Source organism: Bufo gargarizans, chromosome 1 (genome assembly GCF_014858855.1).
Source record: "Bufo gargarizans isolate SCDJY-AF-19 chromosome 1, ASM1485885v1, whole genome shotgun sequence".
Lineage (NCBI taxonomy): Eukaryota > Metazoa > Chordata > Amphibia > Anura > Bufonidae > Bufo > Bufo gargarizans.
In genome coordinates, this window is record NC_058080.1 from 352,578,566 (window position 1) to 352,603,622 (window position 25,057).

The window sequence follows — 25,057 nt, forward strand, 5'->3', positions numbered from 1 at the left end:
TGGCCACCAACGAGTTAACAACAGGGGAGGGGGGGGGGGCCGCACAATGATATTCAAACTGGGGAGGGGGGGGGGGGTCTGCCCCCTGCTGCCTGGCAGCCCTGATCTCTTACAGGGGGATATGATGGGGTTAATTGTACTATCATATCCCCCTGTAAGAGATCGGGTGCTGCCAGGCAGCAGGGGGCAGTCTTGTACAAAGTTTGCAGTGTATTCTAACTAGAAGCGTCCCCATCACCATGGGAACGCTTCTGTGTTAGAATATACTGTCGGAAATGAGTTTTCACGAAGTGAAAACTTAGATCAGAAAAAGCTTTTATGCAGACGGATCTTCGGATCCGTCTGTATGAAACTAAAACCTACGGCCACGGATCACGGACACGGATGCCAATCTTGTGTGCATCCGTGTTCTTTCACGGACCCATTGACTTGAATGGGCCCGTGAACCGTTGGCCGTGAAAAAAATAGGACAGGTCATATTTTTTTCACGGCCAGGAAACACGGCTCACGGATGCGGCTGCCAAACGGTGCATTTTCCGATTTTTCCACGGACCCATTGAAAGTCAATGGGTCCGTGAAAAAAAACGGAAAACGGCACAACGGCCACGGATGCACACAACGGTCGTGTGCATGAGGCCTTAGTGAGAAGAAAAGGAGGTAAAATTCATTTGGGTGGTAAGTTGCATGACCGAGCGATAAACGGTGAAAGTAGTGTAGTGCAGAAGTGTAAAAAGTGGCCTGGTCATGAAGGGGGTTTCACCTAGCGGGGCTGAAGTGGTTAAACAGGTCCGGGATCAGAGTAAGCGGATAAGGGTCACGAATTGTGATACTGTTCAGCTCCCTGAAATCCAGAAAAGGTCTTAAAGAACCATCTTTTTTCTTAACAAAGAAAAAACCAGCGGCAACAGGTGACTTCGAGGGTCATATGTAGGGCTGCAGTAAACGAATATTTTTTGTAATCGAGTATTCTATCGATTATATTTCTCGATTCATCGAGTAATCTAATAAGAAAAAGCTACTTAAAATAACGTACGTAATTAGGTATGTATAAAGTTATTGGTTTGAAGGGGTTAATAACTTTATACATGCCTAATGCCAAGGTGCTTCCATTAACCCCTCCAAACCAATAACTTTATACATGCCCATTGGGTTTGGAGGGGTTAATGGAAGCACCTTGGCATTAGGCATGTATAAAGTTATTGGTTTGAAGAGGTTAATGAAAGCACATTGGAGGTGCCTTCATTAACCCCTCTCTAAACCAATAACTTTATACATGCCAAGGTGGTGCTTGCAGCCTCCATTAACCACTCTCTCTCCATCTGCCTCCCCCCAGCCTCTGATCTGCTTGCCCCCAGCCTCTGATCTGCCTCCCCCCAGCCTCTGATCTGCCTCCCCCCCCCCAGCCTCTGATCTGCCTCCTCCCCCCCCAGCCTCTGATCTGCCTCCCCCCCAGCCTCTGATCTGCCTCCCCCCCCAGCCTCTGATCTGCCTCCCCCCAGCCTCTGATCTGCCTCCCCCCCCCCAGCCTCTGATCTGCCTCCCCCCCAGCCTCTGATCTGCCTCCCCCCCAGCCTCTGATCTGCCTCCCCCCAGCCTCTGATCTGCCTCCCCCCTCCCCCCAGCCTCTGGTCTGCCTCCCCCCAGCCTCTGATCTGCCTGCCCCCCTCCCCCCAGCCTTTGATCTGCCTGCCCCCCTCCCCCCAGCCTCTGATCTGCCTGCCCCCTCTGGTAACGCAACCCCCCCCCCTCCCTCCCTCCCCAGTATTAATCATTGGTGGCAGTGGCCACAGGGTCCCCCCCCCCCCCCCCCCATCATTGGTGGCAGTGTCAGTTCCGATCGGAGCCCCAGCAGTGTAATGCTGGGGCTCCGATCGGTTACCATGGCAGCCAAGAGTCACGCTACTGAAGTCCTGGCTGCCATGGTATGTTAGTGAGCAGAGAGCAGCGCATTATACTCACGTGCGCTGTGGCCGGCGGTCGCTCCTTCTCATAGGTCTGTGCGGCGCATTGATAATGCTGTAAGCATTAGCAATCCGCCGCAGAGACAGAAGAAGGAGCGACCGGCGGCCACAGCGCACGTGAGTATAATGCGCTGCTCTCTGCTCACTAACATACCATGGCAGCCAGGACTTCAGTAGCGTCCTGGCTGCCATGGGTAACCGATCGGAGCCCCAGCATTACACTGCTGGGGCTCCGATCGGAACTGACACTGCCACCAATGATGGGGGGGGGGGGGGGAGGAGGGGGACCCTGTGGGATATGGCCAGCACATTCATTGGTGGCGCAGTGGCCACAGTCCCTCCCCTCCTCCTCTGTCCTCATTGGTCTTCAGCGGCAGCCGCGCACAGTGGGGAGGGAGAGACTCCCTCCTCCTCCCTCAGCTGTGCCGGCCGGCTCAGTCCTGCCTCTCTGGCCTCCGGAGGACTCGGAAGCGGTGAGTGAGACGCTTAATTTCACTCCCGCTCCGTGATCACGTGATGTAAACGATTCCTCGATGCAGGGAAACTGCATCGATTAAATTTTTGACTCGATTTAATCGAGTTATTCAAATAATCGTTTCAGCCCTAGTCATATGTGTCCCTTTCTCAGACTCTCAGAGATATAAGCACGCATAGCAACCCTTTCAGGTTGGGAGAGATTGTATAAACGAGATTTAGGCAGCTTGGCGCCTGGGGTGAGATTAATAGGGCAATCGTACTCCCTGTGCGGGGGCAAGTCCTGAACACCACTCTCAGAGAACACATCCGAAAATTCAGAGAGAAAAGATGGTACAGTCTTAGTAGAAACCTCAGAAACAGATGTCGTGAGGCAATTCTCTCTGCAAAAGTCACTCCAACCATTTATTTGCCTCGCTTGCCAATCAATGGTGGGCTTATGTTTAGTGAGCCAGGGTAGCCCCAACACTAGAGGAGTAGGCAACCCGCTAAGGACGAAACATGACACATCCTCAACATGAGCATCACTCACAATCAAACGAATATTGTGAACTATGCCCTTTAACGATTTCTGAGAAAGTGGAGCGGAATCAATAGCAAAAACAGGTATATCCTTTCCCAAAGTGCATACCTGGAAACCATGAGTTATAGCAAATTGATTATCAATGAGATTGACAGCTGCTCCACTATCTACAAAAATCTCACAAAAAAACGTTCTTGCTCTCTAGCGCCACCCTGGCAGGTAGGACAAAACGGGAACTACAAGCAAACGGAAAACCTTCAATTTCCACATCAACCTTGCCAATAGTAACAGATGGAACGTTTTTAGAGGATTTTTTTTCTTTTTGTTACTTTATTACTCTCAAAAAACTGCCTGAATCTCCTAGAGGGACAAACATTTACCAAATGATTTATACCTCCACAACAGAAACAAACCTTCCCATGAGGGCTGAATCTTCTATTGTCAGAGGCAATCAAACCCAGCTGCATGGGCTCCTGCTCAGAAGGGATTGAGAGCGACTGAGACCCCTGTGCACTGAATGAGACCGCCGCACTGGTCTCTGCGTCTGACTTCACACAGTGCGTCAGGTCACGGCGTGTGTACCTCAGGAGGTCAGTGCAGCGCGGGACCATGGATGTGCTGTGGAGTGTCCGAAGGCCCCCTGCTGTAAATGAGTATTACGGGCCAGTGGGAGACCACCGAGCGGGAGCAATAGCAAGCCCTTCACTCCCGCTCCGTGGTCACGTGACACAAACGAATCTTCGATACAAAAAATTTGCATCAAGGATTTTTTGTGTCGAATTACTCGATTTAATCGAGCAATCGTTTCAGCCCTAGATGAGTGGGCCCAGAGAATACTAAAAAACATTCCCCAGAGCATACCGCTGCCACCACCAGCTTGTATTCTTCCAGCAATGGTTGCATGGTGTTTGTTCTCTGAGGTTGCTGTGATTTTCTTCAATAATATGGCCAGGGATATCCTGTCCAAGTTCTCGCGGGAGAAGGAGCTGTGATTCTCGCAAGAACTTGAGCTCCTTCTCCCGGCTCAGAGCGTGGCGCTCTGATTGGATGCTCTTGCAGCCACAGAGAAGATAACCGCGCCCAGGACAAAGTCTCCACCTAGTTGAATTGAATCGCCTCATTGGCATATGAGGCGCCAAAACAAACGGGGACCACAGCGGACAAAAGGGGGGTCCTTTGGGAAAAAAAAAAAAAAGCAGAAAGACATCACTGGGAGCCGCACTGTAAGGTTAATAATATAACTATTTCAATACATGTATCCTGTGAAAGGTCCTCTTTAATAAGTGACTGGACTGTAAAGAATTCTATTTGGTTATCTGCAGTGTAGTACATGCCCCACTGTCCCTTTTATGATGTCTTCCTCTTTCGGTTATGAAAGTGGCCATTGCACTACCCAACACATGAAGCAATGCCAGAAGCCTGTAGCTTTCAGGAAAGTACACTACTTGAGTGAACACCCTCTAGGCTGGCCAGCGCCCGCAGCACCCGGAAGACTGGCGCGGCCGCCACCCGAGCACTGCGCCTTGTACCGATAACCCTGTGACACCGCAGCGCATCAGCCTCAAACCTCACGGCAGCCAATGGCGAGCGGCAGCTCTGACGTGTCCTCAGCCAATCAGCTCCCAGCTCTCAGTTTGACTCGTCCGCTTAGATAGATAAACTTTACGCTGGGATCGGCCGCTCGGGTCCCCGGAGATGGGAAGATTTCGCGTGACGTCATTGTAACAGTAGCCAATCGTTACTCCCTTCATGCTTGATTGACGACGACGCCACCCAATCCCCTGCAGTCGCTGGTATTTCCTGTATAGTAGTTTTTAATATGGCGAAGACTTACGACTATTTGTTTAAACTGCTTCTGATCGGTGACTCGGGAGTCGGCAAAACCTGCGTGCTGTTCAGGTTCTCAGAAGATGCCTTCAACTCTACGTTTATATCCACAATAGGTGAGAAGCGGCTCAAACCTGGGAGCAACTAGTGGACGTGTGAGGGGAATGACAGGGGCAGAGTGCAGGGGCCACTGACAGAGGCTATGCTACAGGTCCCCCGTCTTAGTGCAGGCTGCCTGGGGACTTGGATAAGGGCACACCGTGTCACCTGCATGTATGTGTGTGTGTGTATATATATATATATATATATATATATATATATATATTGTGTGTGTGTGTCTATGCTAGGGATCGACCGATAACCTGTGAACTTTCAGGCCGATAACTTATACCGATATTCTGTGCATTTTCATTTTTGGAAAAAAAAAATGTTTCTGTTATGGCGTTCACCACATAGGAATTATTTTTATTTTAATAGTTTCAGATGTTGCCATATGTAATATGTTTATATATTTTATATGTAACATTGAGAAAGTGGGTGATTTATACTTGGGGTACTTTCACACTTGCGCTGTTGGATTCCGGCAGGCAGTTCCGTTGCCGGATCTGCCTGCTGGATCCGGCAATCTGTACGCAAACGGATACCATTTGTAGACAGATCCGGATGCGGAAGCAATACCGGATCCATCTCTCCAGTTGTCACCTGGAAAAAACGGATCTGCTATTTATTTTTTTCACATTTTTAACGGTCTGTTCATGCGCGGACTGCAAAAACTGATCAATTTTTCCGGAACACTTGTGGCTGGATCCGGCATTAATGCATTTCAATGAAAAATAATGCCGTCATTCCGGCAAGTGTTCTGGAATTTTGGACGTTATTTTCTCAGTCTAAAAACCGTACAGTGACTGAACTGCAGACATCCTGATGCATCCTGAACAGATTGCTCTCCATTCAGAATGCATTAGGATAAAACTGATCAGTTCTTTTGCGGTATTGAGCCCCTAGGATGGAACTCACTGCCGGAAAAGAATAACGCTAGTGTGAAAGTAGCCTTAATATTGTGTTTTTTTTTTTTTTTTTTGTTTTTTTTTAAGTGGTTCAGCAGTTTGGATAGAGCATCAGCATCTGATCACACCTGGGACCTCTACTGATCAGCTGTTTGAGAAGGCAGCGGCGCTGGCAGTAGCGCCGCAGCCTTCTCGCTGTTTACCGCAGGCCCAGTGACGTCACGACTAGTATCACTGGCCTGGGGTCGGCTAAGCTCCATTCAAGTGAACAGAGGGGGTCGGCGGGTGTCTGACCCCCGCCGATTAGATGCTGACGATCTATCCAGAGGATAGATCATCAGTTTAAAAAAACTGCAGAACCCCTTTGATGAGAAATAACTTTCTCATCTTAGGGGGTAGAACCTGGTATCTTTAATCCCATGTCCTATTTGCCCTAATAGAGCTCTATTAGGGAGAATAGGACTTCACACTGTGCATAGTGCACACAGCAGCAGGGAGATTACCATGACAGCCAGGGCTTCAGTAGTGTCCTGGCTGCCATGGTAACCGATTGGAGCCCCAAGATTACACTGCTGGGGCTCTGATCAGAATCTGCCACCAATGAGGAGGGGAGGGGACCCTGTGACCACTCACCAATACAGGGGAGGACGCACTGTGCCACCAATGATAATTCATCTTTAATACAGGAGGCGGGTGTGTCAGCGCAGAATCACATAGCTGGCACCCTACCTCTCACAGGGAGCTGTGATCAGCGGCAGCAGTTAACCCCTCAGGTGCGGTACCTGTTATATAGCCTGGGCAACGCCTCCTGTATAGAGCCCGCCCCTCCTCCTCCCGTCTCTACTCATTGGCAGCGCGGCACTGGGGGGGAGACTCCTTCTCCCCTGTGCTGCTGAGGGAACATGAGCGCGCTGACAGCTCCCTCCAAAGATGTTCTATTGGTTCTAGGTTTGGAGACTGGCTAGGCCACTCCAGAACCTTGATATGCTTCTTACGGAGCCACTTCTTGGTTATCCTGGTTGTGTGCTTTGGGTCGTTGTCATGTTGGAAGACCCAGCCACGACCCATCTTTAATGCTCTGACTGAAGGAAGTGTTCTACCGACAGTGATGTTTAAAACTGTGGTCCTAGCTCTCTTCATGTCATTGACCAGCTCTTCCCTTGTAGTTCTGGGCTGATTCCTCACCTTTCTTATCATCAGTGATACCTCACGAGGTGAGATCTTGCATGGAGCCCCAGTCCGAGGCAGACTGACAGTCGTCTTTAACCTCTTCCATTTTCTAACAATTGCTCTAACAGTTGATCTATGTTCACCAAGCTGCTTAGCAATTGTCCCGTAGCCCTTTCCAGCCTTGTGGAGGTCCACAATTTTGTCTCTGGTGTCTTTTGACCGCTCTTTGGTCTTGCCCATGGTAGTAGTTGGCATCTGACTGACTGTGGGGTGGACAGGGGGTCTTTAAGGAGCTCAGACAGGTGCTACTAAATTAGATTAATGAGTGGAGTAGAGGTGGACTTTTTAAAGGGGTTGTCCGGGTTCAGAGCTGAACCCGGACATACCCTTATTCTCACCCAGGCAGCCTCCCTGAGGCTAGCATCGGAGCATCTTGTGTTCCGATGTGCTCCCTTGCCCTGCGCTAGTTCGCGCAGGCCACAGGCTCTTTTGTTTTCAATAACACACTGCCGGGCGGAAACTTACGCCCGGCAGTGTGTTCGGTGATGTCACCGGGTCTGACGGGCGGGCTTTAGCGCTGCCCTAGCCGTTTTACTGGCTAGGGCAGCGCTAAATCCCGCCCATCAGTGTCTGTGACGTCACCGGGGTTCCTGGCAGCCCCATGGAGAGCCCCGGTACGTCACCGGATCTCCAAAAAAAGATTTTGCCCTGCGCGATTTAGCGCAGGGCAAAGGAGAGCATCGGAGCATTAACTGCTCTGATGCTCAAGTCAGGGGGGCTGCCTGGGTGAAAATGGAGGTATGTCCGGGATCAGCTCTGAACCCGGACAACCCCTTTAAAAGCACAGTAACAGGTCTTTGAGAGCCAGAATTCTTGCTGTTTCTCAGGTGTTCAAATACCTATGTTCAGCAGTGCAAGACAAATGCATTCTTAAATCATACAATGTGATTTTCATTTTTAATTCTGTCTCTCAGAGTGGGAAAGCACCTACAATGTGAATTTCAGACCCCTCCATGATTTCTAAGTGGGAGAACTTGCAAAATCACAGTGTGTTCAAATACTTCTATTCCTCACTGTATGTGTGTGTGTGTGTGTGTATATATATGTATCCAGTGTGTATATATGCGTGTGTGTCTGTGTGTATATATAACATGCTTATTCTCTTGGTGGCAGCAGGATGTGTCTGTCACCCCTGCCTTAGTGACTATTCCACATGTACACTTGGGTCCCTATTGTAATCTTGCACCACGGTGAATGGTATTGTGGGAAATCTCAGGGTCTTCACTGCTGCCGCTGACAGGTTAGTAACAGAATGTACACCCATCTAACGCCGGGTTCACATCACTGTTATTTTCCATCTCATCCAACATGACGGCCCACATTGAGATTGACCCTTGACCTCTGTAGGGGCAGGAACACATAGAGAGTTTAAGAACCCCCCACTCCTCCACCTCCTCAGTGCTTTCCTGCCCCTACAGGGGCCAACACGTGGAGAGGATCCTCCTCAAGGAGGATAGCATCGTTATTTCTTTACAGGTTCTCCAGCTGGCCTCCCGCGGCATGGGCTAAGGCTGGCCAGCTTGGAGCATCGAGGACCCTCGTCTTGGCCTATGCCGAGGCCTGCGGTCCTCCCCCATACCTCTTGCACTTCCTTCCCTCCTTGGGGAAGCAGTCGGGGGTGCCGGCTTCACGGGCGCACGCTGTATTCGGCGTTCCTTCCTCTGGAGGCATGCTGAGCGCTTGTGACCGGCAGGGGGAGCAGGTGCGGCGCATAGAGCGCTTCAGGAGGCAGGCCGGACGTCGCACGTATCCTCTAATAGGCTGGTGCGGCGCCGGCTCTTGCCGTCACTAGGGCGCAGCTAGATGACGTCAGACGCCGGGATATTTGAAAAAGGAGAAGACCGCGGTTCTCTCCGGCCCTTGCCTGCTGCACCGCGATGTCTGAGACACCTGCTCCCCGCCAGGAAGGCCCTGATCCTACTGCTGCCAGTACCGTGAGTCCCCTTCTGGGGGGTGTATATTTCAGATTCCTGTCTTGAAATACCAATTGTGGCATATCTGGTTGCTTCCTCACTCCAGGGCAGCAAGGAGTCAAAGTCAAAATCTAAACTCTTAAAATGCTGCGCTTGTTCCAAGCGTCTCCCTGAGAACTACAAAAAAAGGTTGTGTAAATCTTGCACAACGGAAATTTGGAAGGAAGAACAACCAGATATACTTTCTGAGATGAAGTCTTTTATTGTGGACGAAATTAAGTCTTCTTTAGCCACCTTGTCTGCCCCCGCTAGTACCCCCAACCCCTCTAAGAAACGCAAATTGTCCGCTATCTCCTCTTCTGATGGTGAAGATGTTGAAGTGGCTTCCGCCTCATCCAGACAATTTCCTAATGAGGAACCCTTGTCTGACGGGGAAATTCTGGACGAGGATAAAAAATATTTTTTCTCCGCTGACGAAATGGAGGAACTGCTGAGAGCAGTCAGATCTACAATGGGAATCGAGGATACCCCTAAACCCTGTACGGTACAGGACGAAATGTTTGGGGGTCTTGGATCTAAATCTTCTATAGTTTTTCCAATTAATGAAAATATAAAAGAGATGATAATGGAAGAGTGGTCAGACCCGGAGAAAACATTAGGCGTTCCCAAAGAGTTCAGAAACAGACTCTGCTTTGACCCGGCTGAAAGCAAACTTTACAATCAGACCCCTAAAGTGGATCTACAAGTGGCCAAGGTAGTAAAGAAGACCGCCCTACCCTTTGAAGACTCCTCACAGTTGGGCGATCCTATGGATAGAAAGGCAGATGGGCTCCTGAAAAAATCCTGGGAATCAGCTATGTTTGGGGTCAAAACTAATATTGCTGCTACCTCCGTTGCCAGAGCGATGTATATATGGCTAGGAGAGTTGGACGAACATCTGAAAAATAAGACTCCAAGAGAGGAGATCAGGGATTCGCTCCCTCTTCTCCGCTCCGCCACAGCATTTTTGGCCGATGCTTCTGCAGAGTCGATCCGTTTCTCAGCCAAGGATGCGGCTCTTTCTAATGCAGCCCGACGGGCATTATGGATGAAGGCCTGGTCCGGGGACAAGGCTTCCAAGGCTAAGCTTTGTTCCATCCCCTTTTCGGGGGAATTTGTCTTCGGTCCCACTCTGGATAAGATCCTAGAGGGGGCAGCAGACAAGAAAAAGGGGTTCCCAGAGGAGAAAGATTCAAAAAAGAAGCCCTTTCGTCAATTCCAGCCTCAGCAGAGATCCTACAGGGGGAAAGGGAAAACCGGCCGATGGAGCTATCCCAAAGGAGGGAGAGGAAGAGGCTTCATCCTCAATCCCCAGAATAGACAAAATAAACAGCAGTGACGCCAGAGTAGGGGGGCGACTGATGGGTTTTCTATCTTCCTGGAAACGGGTAACCTCAAATCCCTGGGTTCTAAATGTAATCTCTCAGGGCTACAAGATAGAATTCACATCAGTCCCCCCAAGAAGATTCTGTATCTCACCCCAGCGCAGATCAGAACTTCCGAAAATTTGGCAGGGCGTCCAGGACCTCTTAGATCTAAGGGTGATTCAAAAGATCCCTATCCCAGAGGAAAGGAGAGGGTTTTATTCCAGCCTTTTTTTAGTAAAAAAACCAGACCAATCCTTTCGCTCTATAATAAACCTAAAACCCCTAAACAGGTCTATTCTATACAGGAGGTTCAGGATGGAGACCATCCCATCCACAATCCCCCTGATCCAGAAGGGGGCGTACATGTCATCAATCGATCTAAAGGACGCCTACTACCATGTCCCTATTCATCATCACTCTCAGAAGTATTTAAGATTTGCTCTAAAGGGTCCGGACGGATCGATCCATCACTTTCAATACGTGGCCCTTCCCTTCGGTATCTCCTCGGCTCCCAGGGTCTTCACAAAGGTCGTAGTAGAGATGGTGGCCTATCTTCGTCAGGAGGGGGTTACAATCATCCCATATCTCGACGACGTCTTAATTCTGGGCAAGACAGAATCCGAAAATCTTCTGGCAACTCAAAGATTCTCGGAATTCTTAAAAAATCTCGGCTGGATCATAAATCTAAAAAAATCCACCCTAATCCCATCCAGGAGAATAAGGTTCCTGGGTGTGGAACTGGACTCATCCCTGTTGAAAACTTTCCTCCCTCAGGACAAGGCCACTACACTGACAGAAAAGATCCGAGCGTTCCAGAGGACTCGCAGTTGCTCCATCCGGAAGGCCATGAGTCTCCTGGGAAGCCTAACCGCCTGCTTTCCCTCGGTTGCTTGGTGCCAAAGCCACACAAGGGTGATCCAGAGTTGGATCCTAGGTATTTGGGACGGGAAGCAAGTAAGTCTAGACAAGACTTTCCGGATTCCGCAGGCCGTAAAGACAGACCTAGATTGGTGGAAAGAAAGACGAAGACTGCTTGGAGGCCTACAGTGGCAGAACCATCCGGCCGTTCAGGTAATCACGGACGCAAGCCTCGGAGGCTGGGGTGCAAAGATAGGAGATCACCTTCTGCAGGGCTCCTGGCCAGCCGAGATAAGAGTCAGATCCTCAAACTACAGAGAGCTGTACGCGGTCATGGAGGCGTTATTAAGGGGAGAGAGTCTTTTAAAAGGGCGACACCTAAGAATAATGTCCGACAATACCACAACAGTGGCTTATCTGCGACATCAAGGAGGGACAAGGTCACGGCCTCTGGGTGCGATAGCAAGAAGAATCTTCTCCTGGGCAGAAGAGAACGTCTTATCTCTCTCCGCCATCCACCTAAGGGGCTGCGAAAACACGATAGCAATACCTCTTGGCCCCCCCCCCCCCCCAATACCTCTTCTACCCCGGGTCATCCAGAAGCTCCTAGGGGAACCAACTACTCTTATCCTAATAGCCCCTCTTTGGCCAAAGAGGAGTTGGTTCTCCACTCTAAAACAGCTATCGCTGGAGGATCCATGGGAGATCCCTTTCCAGAGGGACATTCTAGTCCAGGGCCCTCTACTTCATCCAGACCCCGGGATATTCAAGCTGTCAGCCTGGATCCTGAGAGCAAGACGTTGAGAAGCAGGGGTCTTTCGGAAAAGGTGATACTTACCCTAAGGGCTAGTAGGAAAAAGGTGACTTCCGCCATCTACCTAAAGATCTGGAAGAGATCCTGTTCTTGGTTAGGAGTTGAGCGCCCAGACACCTCCTCCCCTCCCATCAATAGGATCTTGGACTTTCTGCAGTGCGGCTTGGAATTAGGCCTAAGACCTAGTACTCTGAAAGTCCAGGTTTCTGCTCTCAGCTCTTTCTACGACTGCAGCCTAGCTAATCACAAATGGATCAGGAGGTTCTTTAGAGCGGTTTCAAGATTGAGACCCTCTCTGAAACCCAGAGCTCCTACTTGGGACCTTAACATCGTCCTAGAGGGCCTAACAAAACCTCCCTTTGTACCAAATCTCTTTAAAACACCTTTCCCTGAAGACTGCCTTTCTGATTGCAATCACCTCAGCCAGACGTATTGGAGAGATCCAGGCCCTTTCTTGTAGAGAACCCTACCTCCAGATCAGCAAAGATCACATCCGTTTAACTCTCGATCCAGGTTTTCTCCCTAAAGTAGTCTCCCCCTTTCATCGAGAACAGGAGATCTTCCTACCTTCTATCCCCAAATCTGAATTTTCAGGGTCTAGCGTTAATTTACATCTCTTAGATGTCAGGGATACAGTTATCCATTACCTGGATTCTACCAAAGATTTTAGGGTTGATAACAATCTCCTCATTCAGTTTTCGGGGAAAAATAAGGGAAAGAAACTAGCTAGGTCTTCCATAGCCAGATGGATCAGATCCACCATTGAATGCTGTTACAGGATTCAGAACAAACCCAGTCCTGATAATGTTAAGGCCCACTCTACTAGGGCCACTGCCTCCTCTTGGGCTGAGAAAGGAGTCTCGCTGGACCAGATTTGCAAAGCCGCAACCTGGTCAAGCGCTAATATCTTTGTAAAACATTATCGTCTTAATCTTCCGGATTCGAATGAAGCTCTTTTCGGCCGGAGGGTTTTACAGGCGATATCCCCACCCTCTTAGTTATCTGTTATATCTCAATGTGGGCCGTCATGGTGGATGAAATGGAAAAACCGCAATTAGACTTACCGGTAATTCCGTTTCCTTGAATCCACCATGACGGCCCATACTATTCCCCTTCCCCAAAAAAAAAAAAAAAAAAAAAAAAAAGAGAGAAATGTTTTCCTAAAAAATAAATAAAAAAAATGTGTGTGTGTGTGTATGTGTGTGTATATGTATATATGTGTATATATATATATATATATATATATATATATATATATATATTTTATATATACATACTTTAAGATAAATAGGAGTTTAAAGGTATGAATCAATATCCTTTTACTTTCGTTCCACCTTTTCGGGTAATTGTAAAGCACTGAGGAGGTGGAGGGGTGGGGGGTTCTTAAACTCTGTGTTCCTGCCCCTACAGAGGTCAAGGGTCAATCTCAATGTGGGCCGTCATGGTGGATTCAAGGAAACGGAATTACCGGTAAGTCTAATTGCGTTTTTTTTGGTTATTCTGATCTGTCTGAGGAACAGAAAAATAAAGAAATAACGGATCCTGTAAAAAATTCAGCTCCTGAGCATCAGGACTTTTTTCCGTCTAAAATAATGTGTCTCAGACGGAAATGGCTCAAACAGATGCCAGATGTGCATAACTGATGCTCAGGATCCGTTTTTTCTTTATTTTTCTGTTCTTCTGACGGATCAGAAGAACATAATAACAGGGATGTGAACACGGCCTAAGATTCTCTCCAAGCAGAAAGGAGAGTCGCATGTAAAACATGGTTCTCCAGTGTTGCCTTTTTAGTAAGTGTTTAATATAGTCACCTGTTTCTTGGAAAGCTAGGTGACCATCAATATGGTTGCATTACAGCCCTCAAAGGAGCAGGGACATAGTGGCAGTAGGCCTTAAAGGAAAAGTTCCCGATACACTGCCACTCTCCTCAATTCCTTCCTGCTATTAAAGGGGTTTTCCAACACCCGGAACACGCACCGATCAGCTGTTTGAGAAGGCACCAGTGCTCGCAGTAGCCGTGTGGCCTTCTCTTACCTTTTCTTTGGCCATATGCCATCATGTTCATCAGGCACATGGCCTAGGCACAGCTCAACCCTAATGAAGTGAATTGGACTGAGCCCGATACCAAGCCCAAGCTCTATACAAGACAGGGGTCCCAGGTGTCGGCCTCCCACCAATCAGATATTGATGACCATTCCAGAGGACAGGACATCAGTGTGAAAGTCGCTGTGTGGAGGCGGAGCGAATCGGGCTCTGTTTGCTCCGCCTCTGTCCTCTTCTGTGTGTCCCGCACCATGCTTTGTGTGCCCTCAGGGCTGCCTGGTGTGGTGGTACATGCTGTATAATATATATATATATATATATATATATATATATATATATATATATATATATATATATATATATACACTCACCTAAAGAATTATTAGGTACACCTGTTCTAGTTCTCATTAATGCGATTATCTAGTCAACCAATCACATGGCAGTTGCTTCAATGCATGTAGGGTTGTGGTCCTGGTCAAGACAATCTCCTGAACTCCAAACTGAATGTCAGAATGGGAAAGAAAGGTGATTTAAGCAATTTTGAGCGTGGCATGGTTGTTGGTGCCAGACGGGCCGGTCTGAGTATTTCACAATCTGCTCAGTTACTGGGATTTTCACGCACAACCATTTCTAGGGTTTACAAAGAATGGTGTGAAAAGGGAAAAACATCCAGTATGCGGCAGTCCTGTGGGCGAAAATGCCTTGTTGATGCTAGAGGTCAGAGGAGAATGGGCCGACTGATTCAAGCTGATAGAAGAGCAACGTTGACTGAAATAACCACTCGTTACAACCGAGGTATGCAGCAAAGCATTTGTGAAGCCATAACACGCACAACCTTGAGGCGGATGGGCTACAACAGCAGAAAACCCCACCGGGTACCACTCATCTCCACTACAAATAGGAAAAAGAGGCTACAATTTGCACGAGCTCACCAGAATTGGACTGTTGAAGACTGGAAAAATGTTGCCTGGTCTGGTGAGTCTCGATTTCTGTTGAGACATTCAAATGGTAGTCCGAATTTGGCGTAAACAGAATGAGAACTTGTATCCATCATGCCTTGTTACCACTGTGCAGGCTGGTGGTGGTGGTGTAATGGTGTGGAGGATGTTTCCTGGGCACACTTTAGGCCCCTTAGTGCCAATTGGCCATTGTTTTAAATGCCACGGGCTACCTGAGCATTGTTTGACTATGTCCATCCCTTCATGACCACCATGTACCCATCCTCTGATGGCTACTTCCAGCAGGATAATGCACCATGTCACAAAGCTCGAATCATTTCAAATTGGTTTCTTGAACATGACAATGAGCTCACTGTACTAAAATGGCCCCCACAGTCACCAGATCTCAACCTAACAGAGCATCTTTGGGATGTGGTGGAATGAGAGCTTCGTGCCCTGGATTTGCATCCCTCAAATCTCCATCAACTGCAAGATGCTATCCTATCAATATGGGCCAACATTTCTAAAGAATGCTATCAGCACCTTGTTGAATCAATGCCACGTAGAATTAAGGCAGTTCTGAAGGCAAAAGGGGGTCCAACACCGTATTAGTATGGTGTTCCTAATAATTCTTTAGGTGAGTGTATATATATGTGTGTGTGTGTATGTGTGTGTGTGTGTGTGTGTATATATATATATATATATATATATATATATAATGTGTTGGTGGATGTCAGATTATCTGCAGATTTGATTGCACAAATTTTCCGTTGAGTTGGATTAGTTTTTTTAAAAGTCTTATTCACACACTGTTACTGTACATGCTGTGTAGGGCTGAAACGATTATTCGAATAACTCGATTAAATCGAGTCAAAAAATTCATCGATGCAGTTTCCCTGCATCGATGAATCGTTCAGATCACGTGATCACGGAGCGGGAGTGAAATAAGCGTCTCACTCACCGCTTCCGTCCTCCGGAGCCAGAGAGGCAGGACTGAGCGGCCGGCACAGCTGAGGAGGAGGAGGGAGGAGGAGGGAGGGGGGGGGAGGAGGAGGGAGGGGGGAGGAGGAGGAGGGAGTCTCTCCCTCCCCACTGTGCGCGGCTGCCGCTGAAGACCAAGGAGGAGGGGAGGGGAGGAGGAGAGGAGGGGAGGGACTGTGGCCACTGCACCACCAATGAATGTGCCAGCCATATCCCACAGGGTCCTCCTCCCCCCCCATCATTGGTGGCAGTGTCAGTTCCGATCGGAGCCCCAGCAGTGTAATGCTGGGGCTCCGATCGGTTACCATGGGAGCCAGGACGCTCTTAAGTCCTGGCTGCCATGGTATGTTAGTGAGCAGAGAGCAGCGCATTATACTCGCGTGCGCTGTGGCCGGCGGTCGCTCCTTCTCATAGGTCTGTGCGGCGCATTGCTAATGCTGTAAGCATTAGCAATCCGCCGCACAGACAGAAGGAGCGACCGGCGGCCACAGCGCACGTGAGTATAATGCGCTGCTCTCTGCTCACTACTAACATACCATGGCAGCCAGGACTTAAGCAGCGTCCTGGCTCCCATGGTAACCGATCGGAGCCCCAGCATTACACTGCTGGGGCTCCGATCGGAACTGACACTGCCACCAATGATGGGGGGGAGGATGGGGACCCTGTGGCCACTGCCACCAATGATTAATACTGGGGAGGGGGGGGTTGTGTTACCAGAGGGGGCATATCAGAGGCTGGGGGGAGGCAGATCAGAGGCTGGGGGGAGGGGGGGGGGAAGGCAGATCAGAGGCTGGGGGGAGGCAGATCAGAGGCTGGGGGGAGGCAGATCAGAGGCTGGGGGGAGGGGGGGAGGCAGATCAGAGGCTGGGGGGAGGGGGGAGAGGCAGATCAGAGGCTGGGGGGAGGGGGGAGGGGGGGGGAGGCAGATCAGAGGCTGGGGGGGGGGCCAGATCAGAGGCTGGGAGCAAGCAGATCAGAGGCTGGGGGGAGGCAGATGGAGAGTGGTTAATGGAGGCTGCAAGCACCACCTTGGCATGTATAAAGTTATTGGTTTAGAGAGGGGTTAATGAAGGCACCTCCAAGGTGCTTTCATTAACCTCTTCAGACCAATAACTTTATACATGCCTAATGCCAAGGTGCTTCCATTAACCCCTCCAAACCCAATGGGCATGTATAAAGTTATTAACCACTTCAAACCAATAACTTTATACATACCTAATTACGTACGTTATTTTAAGTAGCTTTTTCTTATTAGATTACTCGATGAATCGAGAAATATAATCGATAGAATACTCGATTACAAAAATATTCGTTTACTGCAGCCCTAATGCTGTGGATTTGATATATGGGGCGGGTTACTCGTGTGTTAGTTCCACCTACCAGTATGTTAATCACTCACAGGTTTTGCGTCATATTGCAGCTCGGCTCCACTCGCTTCAGTGGAACTGAGCTTCAAAACCAGACACAATACATAAAAACCCTGTTGCACTGATCGGTGAGTGCCGCCTGAATATTTTCTTCTCATCTTCTGCAGAATTATACTGACAGCAATATGTCAGTATAATTCAGTAGATACAGGTCGCTACCATGCTGTCTTCTTCGGACTTTGTTCCCTCCCTAAAATTCTTGCATGGATGGGGTCATGTGCGCAGCTGCCGCCAATGACGTCCCCAAAGGTCACATCACTGCTGGGTCACATGCCGCTCCACTATAGGCTTCCATGTTCCCTACACTATTTCATATGGTTGATAATAAAAAATAATAAAAAGTATACAGATGTGTGAGGTCTGACAATAAAGTTTGTGAACTCCCCACCACGAGCATGTTGGGACAGCACTGTATGGATTCATAACCTAATCATATCAGTGGTTTACAGCTGTACTTTTGGACCCACAAGAATCTCGTTGGCAACTAGTAATGTCTGTGCTTGTTACTGTATCCCGTCACAATGTCAGCTTGAATTGCAGCAACCAACAGTGATAACATTTCTTGTTAAACTTGGCAAGAGTGGAAGAGATATTGGGGAGATGCTCACCAAGCGAAGGAGAGTCTAAATTTGTCAAGACCTTTTTGAAGAGGCAAAATGATGTTTTGGGCAGTGTGAGAATCCCTTTAGGAATCGTCGCCTCCCTATTACGTGCTCAAACCTAGCAAACTGTGAAGTTCGTTACATGCAGGACCACATTCTAGGCAAGTTAGTGGTAGCACTTTTCTCATAACTGTGGGGGTCATTTATTAAGACAGGCATTTTAGCCGCCGTTTTTAATCACCCCTTCGCTGTGAGGGGATCAGCCGAAGTTATGTAGAAGCGCCAGTCTAAATCTGTGCCAGCTTTCTTGCTGGCATAGATTTAGAACATTTTCTATGCCTAAAACAGGCATAGAAAATGATAAATGAGATGGGCCAGGTGGCCTCGACCCCCCCCCCCCCCTTCCCCGCCCATGCCACGCCTATTAGTAAATGACCCCTTATATGTTGTCCTGTGGCATCATAGTGCAATCATTTGCTGTTTTGTTATGAGCTTTATCAGTTAGTTGAATTTTATGTGTGTATATATATATATTATATATATATATATATATAAATATAATAATTGTATACATTTTTTTTTTTTATTCTAAGGCTAAATTCACTCCACTGGGATTTGCAGTGGTGTTTTATTTTTCAGCACCAGTTATTCTGATGGCAACAAATAGAAAGCAGGTCAAACTGAGTCCAAAGATGATTACTGTGTGTGATCCTTGGAGTGAATGGATCCGTTGCAGTATATATCTGAATACTGTCATAAAGTTCTGTATGAAACTAAGGCAGCCAATAGTTAGTATACAAGTCTAGTAGTATCTGTGCAAGAGTGGGTGCTTCAGGTAGGGTTACCACCCCAACAAACTGTACAGTCCAAGCTGAGGGTGTATTGTGAAATGTTATCATCCAGCCTGAGCCCCTGTGATAAATCTGGTGCCTGTCTAAGGTTACACCATTTACATAATTGGTAAATCTGCCTCACTGTGTTAGTGCATTTCCTATGACACTATAGACTTCGATGCAATATCTGGCAGCACAGAAGTTGTTCCTCAGCTGGTCGGATCTCTGGTTACATGGGAGGTGTAGTGAGGTGCACTAGTGGTGGTGATGTAGAAGATAATGGTCACTTCCTCAGTAGTTGCACTGTCAGCAGGAAGTGAGGAGTTATTGCAGGGTTGTATCACTATGTCATACAGGATAGAGGAGGCCAGTCCCAAATGTCCGATACGGCTGCGGTGTAACTGAAGGAGCAGCCGTACACAGGGGCTCTCTGTTTAGGGTCACCTAATGTTTATATAACATACGTTGTCAGGCTCGTAGCCTAGATGCACGTGGGTTTGGATGTGTGTATGTGAGGTTTTTCTCTTGTTGGTGGTTCATTGATCCATGAAATAAAAGCTGTAGAAACTGTAAAGCTGGTTCTCAGTGACCCTGCAGATCTCTGCATTGAGTATTTTTAAGTGTACAATACAATTTTGACATAAACTAAAAACCTAAAGTGCAAAACTGCAAGAGGGTTGGATATGATAGGAGTGGGTGGGGGGGGGGGGGGGTCTGTACAATGTCTTTCAAATGTGAAAGTTCACAAAAAGCGATATGACAGGATATGAAGGCAGTGTGTCCTCCTTAGCGCCTGGCTCGTTTTGTCACAGAGAGGAAGTAAAGCTGAATTAGTCATTGTAACTATAGTTCTGAGGCTGGGCCACGTCTGAATCATGACTCTTTTCACACCTTTATTAATATTGTTAATGTTTTTTTTTTACAGGTATTGATTTTAAAATCAGAACTATAGAACTAGATGGCAAGAGAATTAAGCTACAGATATGGTAAGTGACCCAGCTTTGTCCTAGGTGCCCCACTTATCCCCAGTAATAGCATGTTAGGGGTTCATGGCCTACATCTTTCAGTATAGAATTTGTATTCGGTATGAGACACAACCTCATAATGTGAAACGCACTAGCAGTAGTGCGGCTGAAGTTTTACTTATTTTTTTTAAACCAGTGCTCTGTGATTTGCATATCCAGCATTGCTGAAAAACCTCAGTAATTATAGAAAACCTGCAGAAAATAAACCGAGAATTATTTAATGTTGCTAAAACATGGAGGCAATAATGAGTATAGTATTAGAATGCGTTACAAGAATATATTAATATGTTGAAACCTTCCAAGTAGACATTTTTTTTTTGCGTATCTGGGTATAGGCAATTATCGGGAAGCAACCGTTTGTTCCCAATAATTGTCTGCTTGTCAGAGGAGGTGAGAGCTTCATTTACATGCAGCAATCTTCTCTGTACGAGGATAAGAGATCTCTGCTGTGATCATTCATTCCCTACCCAGCATGAAACTTTGGTGTCCACATCAGTGATACTTTCACCCAATGAATGGGCCAATTTTTGGGAATGAGTTTTCATACAATAGTTAGTTCCTGATCATCAGCTGGAAAATTATCCGATGAGAAGGGACCTTTAGTTTGCAACATCTGCATTACTAGATTTTGTCTGTGAATGAGTGCTCCTAGTGCTGTTTCCAGCATGTTTGTCAAAGTTAGGAAAAAGTGGCCAACGCCCGCTCCATATTTTTCCCAAAATAGAACCCACCTAACAATTTAAAGTTATGATGTGTCTCAGATGGCACTAGCTGGGCACAACATATTGGGCACTGAAACTTTATATATGTGGAAAATAAGGAAGACCTTATTTTGCACTGTCGCCTGTGCATTCATTTCTGCTAAATACTCTACCCCATAATATCTTGAGAGGCTGAGTTTCCAGAATTGTCACTTCTCAGACGTCCATTTATTATTTCATCCCAAAGCCTCTACGGTTTTCAGAACAAGATGTGCGGTTAGCAGAAAAAGCACTTTGATTAAACATCCAAATGATGCTCGGTGCATCGAGGACAGGCCCGAGCCCCAGGATCCACCCAAGTTCCATCCCCCTTCTCAGTAAGACTATACATCTGTATCACCGTCATTAGGACAACAATGCAGTTAAATAACTACGGCGGACATGGGTGCCAATAGCTCCCATGCCCTGCTGTTCACTGTGAAAGGCCTATTATAGAGTAGAATGGAGCACAAGGTCGCCAAGCAACTGCTTGTACCCGGTCTCAGGCGGTGCATGAGTCCAGCCGCCGGCAACCCAGGCCGCAGGTGTCTGCAATGCCAGGTATATGCAGCTCTCACTTGAACACGATCCTAGGGGCTGTAGCTTCCAATGTATCAGAGCTAGCGCCACAGTCTTAGTCTTGTCTTAAAGTTTAGATTGTCCACTTTGAAGCAAGCCCGATATGTCCAGCTGCCACACAGCCAAAGATCTAACCATCAGTATCAAGGAGGTATGAGATACATCCTTGGCTGTTGAAGTGCCACAATGCAAGGATTTATGAGGGTTAAAGGAATCCGCCACTGTTAGGGCCCCCAGCGATCAATTCTCTTATGTGTAGTTGATAAGTTGCTATAGTGGGACAAGTGTTCTTGTTGCTTTTAATCCTGTTGTGTGTGTGTGTATATATTATTTTTTTTTTTCCTTCTTCACTTCTAGGGACACAGCTGGACAAGAAAGATTTCGTACTATTACAACGGCTTATTACAGAGGAGCAATGGTAAGTGGTGACAGCCATTTTTAGTTAGAATGATTTTTATTGAAATATCACAAATAAAAGTCAATTTTGAATTACATGTTATTGCTTGCATAAGGGTACTTTCACACTTGCGGCAGGACGGATCCGACAGGCTGTTCACCATGTCGGATCCGTCCTGCGGCTATTTCGCCGGACCGCCGCTCCGTCCCCATTGACTATAATGGGGACGGGGGCGGAGCTTCGGCGTGGCACGGCGAAAGCCGCCGGACTAAAAAGTCAGACATGCAGGACTTTTTAGTTCGGCGGCTTTCGCCGTGCTGCGCCGAAGCTCCGCCCCATCCCCATTATAGTCAATGGGGACGGAGCGGCGGCACGGCGAAATAGCCGCAGGACGGATCCGACATGGTGAACAGCCTGTCGGATCCGTCCTGCCGCAAGTGTGAAAGTAGCCTAACTTTAGTGTTATCCACATTATGATACATTTTATGTCCTGTCTCGTCGATACGTTTTGTATGTAAAATAAGGTAGAATATAGTTAACCTATCAAAACATTTTAACAGACATTTTTAAAAGGGTATCCTGAGATTTTTGAACTGATGACCTACCCGGGACCCTCACTGAACAGTTGTTTGAGAAGGCACCAGTGCTCACAGTAATGCCGTGACCTTCTCTCTGCTCACCAAGCACAGTGCCGTCCATTTAATAGCAGCTGTGCTCGGAATCGCAGCTCAGCCCCAATCACTTCAATGAATTCTTTCACCAATGAGCGTGACGTCACATAGCCTACTGCTTGCATCGCTGCTTTCTCAAACAGCTGATTGATAGGGGACCCCCACCAATTATATACTGATGACTTATCAGGAGGCTAGATTATCTGTTCAAAAATCTCTGAAAACTTTTTTCAGTTTAAATTTCACTTTTTCATCAGCTGGTTTTATATCTGAGAATTTTCCTTACCTGCTGTGTGAGTGTGAACAATGTTGTTATTTATCTTATCATGGGAAAGTGAGCAGCAGCCTGTAGTTTAGTACTGTTACACTATATAGAAATTGGGGAGGAGGGGAATGCAGCTCTATTGTTTCCTGTCCACTGTAATTTGTTTGTGAATAGGTATGAATGTGTCCTTTTTCCCACAAGTTTTTGCACTTTCCAATCTTTAATAAGCAATAGACCCAGACAGTAGTGGGCATGACCATAAAATGTGGTGCATGTGGAAAAATATGCTTGGAAACCCACCACAGTGCTGTATCTTCCATACTGTGCAATAGATGTGACTGCACATACACATCCACTAGGAGCAAGGAACAGTTAAAGGGGGAGCGATGCAAAGGAAAAAACATTTCCTTACGCTTGCAGTTTGTGCCAAAAGGATGGTGGTATTCAAGCTTTGTATAGGGCTGGGTCGATTATGACAACAATGTAAATCGTGAGTAATTGAACATGTAACCTCGATTTCGATTATAGAGCGATGATTTGGGGGTGTGGCTGAGCACTGGGTGTTCTAGGACACCAATGGTTTGATCAAAATTTGAGTTCTGCACTTAATTTTTTATTTTTTTTAAAGAGGGGTGGTAACCAGTTGGGGGTGTGTACCTGCACAGTCTGAAAATGGCAGCACTAATTGGATAGAGTGAGTCTATGCAGGTACACCCCCCCCCCCCCCCCAACTGGTTACCTATTTTAAAAGTTTGGACATTTTTGGGAGCAGTGTTGTCAGTTCTGTTTATTTTTTATGACTAGAATTTTGAATTATTTTTTTTTTTTTCTTGAAAAGATAAAAGAAAAATCTTTACTGCATTTTTTGGCCCATTTGGGGGACTTTATCATTTGATTCTCTAATTGCTTATACCATAGACTGCAATAGTATACTTTTGCAGTCTTTGGGATTTTTAGGGTGCTGTCACACCTTGTGGCGGTGCTGCGTACAGTGCAGTGTTTGCAATAACATACAGTGGATATAAAAAGTCAGATTTCTGTGCTGTAAGAAAATGAGACAAAGATAAATCATTTGAGAACTTTTTCCACCTTTTAATGTGACCTATAAACTGTACAACTCAATTGAAAAACAAACTGAGGGAAGAAAAAATATTAAAATAAAATAATATGGTTGCATAAGTGTGCACACCCTTAAACTAATACTTTGTTGAAGCACCTTTTGATTTTATTACAGCATTCAGTCTTTTTGGGTATGAGTCTGTTAGCATGGCACATTTTAACTTGGCAAGATTTGCCCACTCTTCTTTGCAAAAACACTCAAAATCTGTCAGATTGCGAGGGCATCTCCTGTGCACAGCCCTCTTCAGATCATCCCACAGATTTTCACTCCGATTCAGGTCTGGGCTCTGGCTGGGCCATTATAAAACTTTATTCTTCTTCTGGTGAAGCCATTCCTTTGTTGATTTGGATGTATGCTTTGGGTCGTTGTCATGCTGAAAGATGAAGTTCCTCTTCATGTTCAGCTTTCTAGCAGAAGCCTGAAGGTTTTGTGCCAATATTGGTTGGTATTTGGAACTGTTCATAATTCCCTCTAGCTTAACTAGTTCCAGTTCCAGCTGAAGAAAAACAGCCCCTTGGCATGATGCTGCCACCACCATGCTTCACTGTGGGTATGGTGTTCTTTTGGTGATGTGCAGTGTTGTTTTTGCGCCAAACATATCTTTTGGAATTATGGCCAAAAAGTTCAACCTTGGTTTCAACAGACCATAACTTTTCCCGCATGCTTTTGGGAGACTTCATATGTGTTTTTGCAAAATGTAGCCTGGCTTGGATTTAGTCTTTCCACTCTACCCCATAGCCCAGACATATCAAGAATACGGGAGATTGTTGTCACATGTACCACACAGCCAGTACTTGCCAGATATTCCGGCAGCTCCTTTAATGTTGCTGTAGGCCTCTTGGTAGCCTCCCAGTCCAGTTTTTTTCTCGTCTTTTCATCAATTTTGGAGGGACGTCCAGTTCTTGGTAATGTCACCGTTGTGCCATATTTTCTCCACTTGATGATGACTGTCTTCACTGTGTTCCATGGTATATCTAATACCTTGGAAATTCTCCTGACTGATACCTTTTAACAATGAGATCCCTCTGATGCTTTGGAAGGTCGCTGGGGACAATGGTTTTTGCTGTGGGATGCGACTAAGAAAATTTCAGGAAAGACCAACTAGAGCAGCTGAACTTTATTTGGGGTTAATCAGAGGCACGTTAAATGATGGCAGGTGTATGCTGACTCCTATTTAACATGATTTTGAATGTGATTGCTTAATTCTGAACACAGCTACATCCCCAGTTGTAAGAGGGTGTGCACACTTATGCAACCACATTATTATTTTTTGGGTTTTTGTTTTCTTCCCTCCACCTAAAAGATTTCAGTTTGTTTTTCAATTGAGTTGTACAGTTTATAGGTCACATTAAAGGTGGAAAAAGTTCTGAAATGATTTTTGTCTCATTTTTTTACATCACAGAAACCTGACATTTTAACAGGG

General features: G+C 46.9%; 1 protein-coding gene across 2 annotated transcripts in view; it reads left to right on the plus strand.

Moving 5' to 3' along the window:
- The first annotated feature begins 4,457 nt into the window (after positions 1-4,457).
- The window catches only part of RAB8A (RAB8A, member RAS oncogene family), a 55,438-nt gene continuing 34,838 nt past the window's right edge, over positions 4,458-25,057 (plus strand). The window contains exons 1-3 of one of the 2 annotated variants that reach the window (XR_006386822.1): positions 4,458-4,901; positions 19,763-19,823; positions 21,539-21,599. Coding sequence is in view for 1 of the 2 variants with exons in the window: in XM_044268828.1 (XP_044124763.1) it covers positions 4,778-4,901; positions 19,763-19,823; positions 21,539-21,599 (246 nt within the window). In the remaining variant the exon portion in view is untranslated. The remainder of the gene's footprint in view (positions 4,902-19,762; positions 19,824-21,538; positions 21,600-25,057) is intronic. The other variant, XM_044268828.1, reaches the window with a different exon arrangement.